Source organism: Habropoda laboriosa, unplaced genomic scaffold (genome assembly GCF_001263275.1).
Source record: "Habropoda laboriosa isolate 0110345459 unplaced genomic scaffold, ASM126327v1 scaffold2634, whole genome shotgun sequence".
Lineage (NCBI taxonomy): Eukaryota > Metazoa > Arthropoda > Insecta > Hymenoptera > Apidae > Habropoda > Habropoda laboriosa.
Window position 1 is genome coordinate 75,779 of NW_017102650.1, and position 8,266 is coordinate 84,044.

The 8,266-nt window shown below is 36.1% G+C and overlaps 1 protein-coding gene across 1 annotated transcript in view; it reads right to left on the reverse strand.

Annotated features, from left to right (window-relative positions):
• The window catches only part of LOC108578218 (dynein heavy chain 10, axonemal-like), a gene marked incomplete at its 5' end in the record, with an annotated part of 53,625 nt that extends 45,995 nt beyond the window's left edge, over positions 1-7,630 (reverse strand). Inside the window, 9 exon segments of the mRNA XM_017941502.1 lie at positions 1-159; positions 246-433; positions 931-1,191; positions 1,274-1,423; positions 1,773-1,990; positions 2,211-2,345; positions 2,433-2,726; positions 6,385-6,980; positions 7,440-7,630. The exon segment at positions 1-159 is cut by the window's left edge and continues 26 nt beyond it. Coding sequence (XP_017796991.1) covers positions 1-159; positions 246-433; positions 931-1,191; positions 1,274-1,423; positions 1,773-1,990; positions 2,211-2,345; positions 2,433-2,726; positions 6,385-6,980; positions 7,440-7,630 — 2,192 coding nt within the window.
• Between the last annotated feature and the right edge of the window lie 636 nt (positions 7,631-8,266).

Sequence of the window (8,266 nt, forward strand, 5' to 3'; positions counted from 1 at the left end):
TCCAATAAATTCTTTACATTTTGAAGTACCATGCTATATATTTCACCAGGGGATGGTCTTAAAACAGCTTCTGATGCTATTAGTACAGAATCCACTTGAAAGAGTGGCTTAGAACTCATTAGAGTTTTATCGAAACACTCCAAGTTCCTAATCATACACCTACGAATATCATAGTTTTTTTTATCCAGAATTTCATTTTCGAATACGATGATTGATCTTTGGTATTCGAAACGTATATCACGTACGTAATGAAAGTGGAGAACATCTTTTTCTCATATTTGTCATAGAAGAGTTGCATGGCTGGACTTTTACCAGTAAACGTTCCCAATACTAAACTTTCCAGTTTGATCAACACCGGACTTGTCGATCGATACATTGTGGTCATTGCTGTGATCAGTTCGGTTCTTCGAGTCTGTATCTCTTGGAAATAGGTCTTGGAAGAATACCAATGAATATTGTTTGAGAAATGAAAGATTCAGTTTCCCATTTATTTCGCGGAAACTTGGCGCGTTTAAAATTGTGAAAAAATGGAAGTTACAAAAGTGAGAATTATTTTGTTGGGATTCAAGTGTGTTTGGAATTTAGGAAAATTAGAAATTGGAAGAAGGGAGGTTTTGATAGAAGAAATCTACTTTTTATAGACTCTGAAATGTTTAGAATCGAAGAAAATTCGAAATTGCGAAGGAGAGACATTGTGTTTTTAAGGATTTTATAATGCTTGGAATTTAGGAGAATTAGAAATTAGAATGAGGGAAATTTTGAGGACAGAAATTTAGTTTCTGTGGATTTCAGGGTTCTTGGAATTGAGGAAAATTAAGAATTGTGAAAAGGGAATTCATTTTTTTTGGATTCTAGGAAAATAAACATTTTAAAAACAGAACATTTTGAAAAATAACTTTAACTTTTTCAATTCCAACGATAAGTACAAACCTTGCATGGCATCAGCTCTTCAATGTCATACAAATCCGGCGCTAGGGAAAAGAGATTGTAAGTCTGTAGCTCGCTAGTTATTCTATTATCAAGATCATGTTTCATGTGGTTCACTTGATCCACGACCGAGCTCAGATTTTTCAACAATTTCTCACAGTTATGCGCGTAATCAGAAATATTCAACGAATTCCAATTGAAACGCATCACACCAGGCTGAATATGTTTTTCAATTTCCAGCAAAGTGTTCTTCAACAGTAGTATCTATGATAATAAAAGAACGATAATTTCATTCGTCAATTATTAAAAATCTGTTTCTGAACGAATTTCAATATTTTATGCATACATCAGCTTTGCCCATTTTGTCGATTATTTTATTATACTGATCGATCATTCTTTCCGTCACTTCAAGGTCGTTTCTCAATCGATTTTTCTGAATACTCGCGTCTTTTACTATTGGGGATAATTCGTATCCTAACTGCTCCATTAACTCAGCCTACGATGAAAAAACATCAATTTCAGAATGATTAAATATAAATTGAAACCTTGAAAAATTACTAAAAATATTAATCGAACTTTACAAGAACGTGAAATTTGTTTTAATACAACCGAGTGAGAATCTTCAAGAGAAAAGTTATTTTTCAACTTTGGAATATTAAAATTTAACCTTAAAAGATAAATGCTTAAATAAATAAAACTAAATTGATAGTTTCTGAAATTATCAAAGTGAAAATGTTTAAGCAGAAAAGTACTTTTCATCTTCCAAATATTTAAATTCAGCTTAATCGAATGTTAATTAAATTCTTAACTTTAGAATATTACCACTTCCCTGAAAGAGAACATACTTCGTGAATAATTTCGAAGACCTCGAAGTTAAAATTCACTTGGAAACGAAGCCTGCACTCGATTAGAATCGACCCGCTCATAAATTCCGTCCAAGTGATTTTAGTCCCGTGAAGGCCTTGCTTCTCCGACGAGGAAGCATACGATTTTTGATCTCCTTTCGCGTCAGCCTTAGTCTCAGGCTTAACTTGTCCCTTGGTACCACCTGAACTACTAGTTTCTATCGGACAAATTTAGATTAAAAGATACACGAGAGACGGTAAATGTAAAAAATGTTGGAAAATTAAAAAATTTGAAAATTCGGAAATTTCTAAATCAGAAAATTTAAAAATTCAGAAACTTTTTAAATCTAAAAATTTGTTCAATTCGGACATTTTTAACTCTGAAAATTTGAAAATTCGGAAATTAGAAATGTAGAAAAATTTCGAAAGATTCATCACCGATGCTTGGTTTCGACATTTGCTCTCCTTTTTGAACAGAACCTTGAGGGGTGGATCCAGGTGATCCGAAGTCTTTATGTTTCCCCTTTTTCGGTGGATGAATTGTCTGTACTGTGTCTGGGAATGTTAACGCACCTGAAACGGAATTTTTGTTTCTCTCTTATTAGTTGAAGAAATATTGCTAATTGTCAGCAAGTGAAAAATTATTCTGCTTTTATTTACCTTTGTCTGGTTCAGATTGCACCATTCTTAAAATGCTCTTTTTCATAGTATTCATCACGATAAATTGAGCTTTCTCCGCCCACGTATGAAATTTTGACTCTTCGAATGCTTTCAACTGTTTACCCACTTCGAAATATTGACTGAAAGTTAGAATCTTTAATTGACTGTTCTTCAACTCTTCAACGTTCTTCAGGGTCAAGACTGGTCCTCTTAGACGATGGAACAACTGTCTCACCCAGTATATAGCACCGGCCATCGGGGGATGATAAGTCAGTAATGGTGGATTTCGTTTTGCTAAATTGAACATTTAAAATAGTCTAATTATTGTGGGATCAGAAATATAAATAGGTGTTTATTAACAAAATATAAGAATAACTATAATACATTTGACTTTGACACACGCTTCTTCTATTCACGTTTCATCCCTCTCACGCCGTACTTTATAGCCAGGCCCTTCGTGAGCCTCTTGTCACCGGGGTTTTTCCCATTGGGCCTGGCTATCGTCGCTCGCCACATTTGCTTAAAACTACTCTTTCTCAAAGTTACGATACTACAATACAATATTCAAAAATTCAGCAAATATGAAAAAATACATGGTTGAAAAACGTTTCTACAAATTATAAATGAAAATTACAATTAAATCGAAGGGTGAAACGGGGTGAATCGACAAACAATCAAGATCGAAAATCAGAATGGAACATTACGAAACCGCGGAACAGTATCGGTGAACGTTGAAGTTATAATTCGCGGTAGGGCCCAAAATACCTCGCGTGGAACTTCAAGCCTGGAGCGACCTGCGTTCTCTTTATTGCCACCAATTGACCCTGCTTATATTCTGTTGCCTTTTTACGATGCTTGTTGAAGGCTTTCCTATTCTGTGCTTGAACCTCTGCAATTTTCCTCTTTGCTTGTGCTCTGACCTCGTCGCGTTCTTTCTGGAACATGCTGATCCACTCGTCTTCCACCAACCTTCTGATGTCAGGGTCTTCACGGATTTTCACATGTGTACCGAATAATAGTTGGAAAGGTGTCGTGTTCGTACTCCTACTCGGTGTCGCATTCAGATATTTCTGCGCTGTATCTAAATATTTATACCACTCTTCCGGTTTAGGTGCAGCTAATTTAGTTAAAAGGGGTATAAGCGTTCTATTAACTCTTTCTACTTGTCCAATTTGGTCGGATATAACCAAACGAATTTCGTAAATGCGTCAATGACTACGAAAATATGACGGTAACTTTTCTTCGTCGATGGCAATGGTCCTATGTGGTCGACGTGGTAGGTGTCCAACGGTACTTCTCCTTTATCGATGCTATTCAAAAATCCTTCCTGTTTCCCATGTTTTCGTTCCACCAAAATACAATTCACACAGTTATGCACGATCTTTTCCACCTTTTGTCGCACTCCTTTAAACCTTTTCACAATTGCCTCGGTCTTCGTAATACCGAAATGACCGCGGTCATGCGCTTGCATCGCTCTGGGTACGACCACCAACGGGGTGTCGTTAATCTCCTTATACAAAATATCGCCTTTTAATACATATCCCCTCTCTTGGTATCGCTCGACGTCGTCACGATTTTCACGCAAATCGCTATCCTCTTTCTGCGCTTCACGTAATCTAACAATAATTCCGTCATCATCTTCTCTTATTAGCATGATGGTCGCCAACGGGTTTCTACTCAGTGCATCTACGTGTTTCGTGCTCTTTCACGGCCTATGTTCTATCTTATAGTCAAATTCCTCGAGAAGAAGTGCCCACCTAGCTACTCGTACGCACAGATCTTTTTTATTCATAGTTAAAGTAAACGCTTGACAATCGGTGACTATTGTAAATGAAATACCTAACAAATAAATCCTAAACTTCTTTAATGCTTTTATAATAGCTAAAACTTGGAGCTCGTAGCTTGGGTACTTCTCCTCGGCAGGCGTGGTTTTATTGGGTTGATACCTCTCAACTAAATCTTCTATTGTTTCTCTGTGTTCGGGAACTGTAACATGCGATAAATCTACTTCAGTTTCTTCAACATTATCTTCAATATTAATGCTAAGAATTTGCGGCACGTCCAATTTATTTATAGAAATTTCTCCCCCCTTCATGGTAATCTCTACAGAATCTAAGAAATCTGTTCCGATTATTAAATTATGTAGCATCAATGCGTCGGATACAACATGTATTTTTATGGGATACACCGCGTGATCTATTGTTATCGTTGTGCAAAATTCTTATATTCTTTTCCAGTCCAACACCACGAAATCGCAAAATTCTATTCTTCAATCTAGGTGCGCCGATTTGTACGTAATCATTCGCTTGCATTAAATTTATGTCACTACCAGAATCTACTAACGCTACTAATTTACTCTTTTAGACGTTTTCTCCTTGATGCTTCCGTTGTACTACTCACATCCTTTACAAGTTCATTTCCGCTGTTACATTCAGACGCAGTATGCCCGTGCTCTCCACACTTGAAACACTTTTTACCTTTGCTTTTCGTTGGACAATTAACACTAACATGATTTCGATCTCCACATAAAAAGCATCTTCGTATAACTTCTTGCGTTGTAGTTCCAGTGATTCCACGGACTGTCCTCTTCGTTTTCTCTTCACTACGTCTGCTCCTTGATCTTGAATTCTTCTTCATGACAATATCATTTTATTGCACTCGTAGTCTTGAATTCCGTCAATGATGTAATAAATGACTGCGGGGATTTCCATATCTGCTTCTTTGGCTATCTCCAGTATCTTGTAAATATATTCTTGATACGACTCATCCTGACTCTTGGTTCTACGTGTTAGTTCCTTATGAATTCTGTGCGAATCTACAGTTTGCGAGAACACAGATCTCAATGCTCGCTTCATCTCCAACCAATTGCGACAACATTTTCCGTAGCTAACGAACAATTTAGCCGATCCGCGCAATAACCGCTTCGCATAGGTAATTTTTTTAACGTCTCTCCACTCACATAGCTCCGCCATATCTTCAAATTCCTGGATCCAGAGACAGACGTTCGCTTTGACAATATGTCCATGGATTCTTCAACATTGTTAAACATCAGCACCTGCATTCGTCTCGTGCATTTCTTAACATCTTCTACATCTACGCTCTCGTCACAACTGCTTTCATTTTCATTTTCACCATGCTCAACTTCCAACATTAGAGTTATTCTCAGTCGATCTTGCAACTCCTTTTTATTTCCGGATGCTCTCAGCTTGCGGCTTTTCAACTCTCGTTTCAACTCGACCAGCTTCATCGTTTCTATCTGCGCCAGTGTGTCGGTGCGTGAGCTTGTTCGCTGTTCGGTATCGATTATGGTACCGCCGTTTCCTGTATCAGACATCTTGAAAGAATTATCAACACGATATACACACACAGTATCAACTCTATTAACTCTTCAACTCTATCACAGTTACGATACACACGATGCAGTTTCAAAAACGACAACTATTGTCACAGTTATCGTACACTTTGTTTTATCCAATCCCGGACGAGCCCCCAAAATTATGTGGGATCAGAAGTATAAATACATTTGATTAATAATACATTTGACTTTGACACACGCTTCTTCTATTCATGCCTCTCGACTTTTCCAAACACACTGTCCCTTCATCCCTCGCACGCCGTACTTTATAGCCAGGCCCTTCGTGAGCCTCTTGTCGCCGGGGTTTTTCCCGTTGGGCCTGGCTATCCTCGCTCGTCGCCCGCTTTCTCTCTCATCCTCACAATTACGATACTACAAAATTGAAATATTTAAATTTTATATTATTTAGAAAATAATTTAAAAATTCTTACAGAATTTTTTTACTTTAAATAATTCATTAGGTAAGTGTCATTATAAAAATATTATAAAAGCACTGTAAAAATTCACCATGTCATCAGTTTATAAACTAAAGTATACAATATTTAACGTTTCCTAAAATATTCAAATATTTCAAAAAAATATCCCCAAGTATTTTACCTCTGTTAAATATCCCTTCGACAGTGTTGACCTCTTTACTGAATTGTTGCATAATCACGTCAAACTTTCTGATCAATTGCTGATGAATAACAGTTCTTGTCTTCGTCTCTTTGAATTTTAACAACATCTCAAGTGCACTTTCCGCGCATATCAACGAAGCGAAGCACTCGTCGATGAAGAACTTAGCCTCGTTCTCCAGATAGTGTACTTCTTCGTAGAACAAGGACATAGTAGCTTCCCAATTGTCCTTATTATACTCGTCGAAGATGTTAAAGTCTGCTTCCAAGATTGGAACGATCAATTTGTCGACTCTTTTTATAATAGAGTCAATTTGAGCTGGATCACTGATAATCGATTTTAAATGAGGCCCGAAAATATTGTGAAATTCTTGAAGAACGTTTGCAACTTGGTTCAATCCATCGCAAACAGAGGCTATGTATTCTGTTCCTTGGAATAATCTTTTTTGATCGAATTCCCAACGCGTTCCCTTGCCAGAAATTTCAATGTCCTCTCGATTCTTTAAGTACGACTTTTTCCAATTCTTCAGCATCGTGTGGGCCTCCTCAGTCTTCTTTAAAATCACGTTCAAAGGCTTTCTGTACAGCAAACGGCAGGACATTTTTAGATTCAGGGTTTTTTAATTAATCAATTGTAGAGGACTTTTTGAAAACTTTATAAAGAAATAAGTGTAACAGGATATGTAACGTGAAAGAAATCCAATCGGTGATCGTGGTTTTTCTGTGATTTTGCAATACTTGTGAGTTCCTAATCTCTGTAATTTCGAAAATTATATAATACCATTCCAAGATTCCAAATTTCTATAATTTCAAATCACGATAGTTTCAAATCTCCGTAATTCAAAATTTTCGAATCTTTACAAATTTCAAATTTCTATGATTCTAAATCTCTGTAATCCCAACTGGTGATAAATCAGTGATATTAGAATGTTCGATTGAACAGCAAAATTTTTTTTAAATCCTCGATTACGAATTTTATAAACTGGATCCTAGTTGAATGTTTAAAATCATTTTAAAGATTCTTTGAAAGGAGGTTACTTGAACAAGTCGATAATGGATAGATTGGCTATGACATTCTGACAAAGTTGCCACGAAATCCTTTCCAGCAGACCCATCATCTTTTCCTCGGAAGAGTAATAGCTCGAGAGGATCCAAATCATCCGTAATCCCTCTGTTAACGTCGGAATGGATTGATTGATCGTCTTGAAGCAGTCTGATTCTGTCATCAACTGCATCACAAACATTAATTGAGCCGTTTATTTTGATAGTGGTGTAAGTCCATTTAAAAAAAATCGAAATTATGCATGAATTGCACGTAAAACATGTTGTTAAATCTTACCATGAAATATCATAGACCAAAACATTTTAAAAACATAAAATTATCACCTCTGTACAAAACTTCTATACCCATAACCTCAGCTAAATATAAAGATGAGTGATTTATTGCCTTATATTCCACCTGTGCACCACAATTATTTCAAAAACCTTTCCCGTGGTGTCAACGAAGATATTTTAAATTAATAAGTTAATAACCATGAATATTTTTTTTATTTTTAATGTATAATGTTGTTTAAAGTTATATGCAATTTTGCTTGGCATAACATGAATAAAAGATTTAAATTTTTGAAAATATAATACAGTTTTTTGGAAAAACCTTGAATTCTAAGCAATTAAATATGATTGAAGTCACATTATTGAAAATTTGATAATTTTGAAAGTAGTGTAAGTCCATTTCTGGTCACAAAATCCCAATTTTTCATCAAGCAATTCCGATGTATTTTACATACCTCTGTTTAGTTGTAAACCTAAGGGAATCCGGTAGCCGGATTTATGGCTTCAAAAGTGGTTACGTCGCAGGCAAGTAT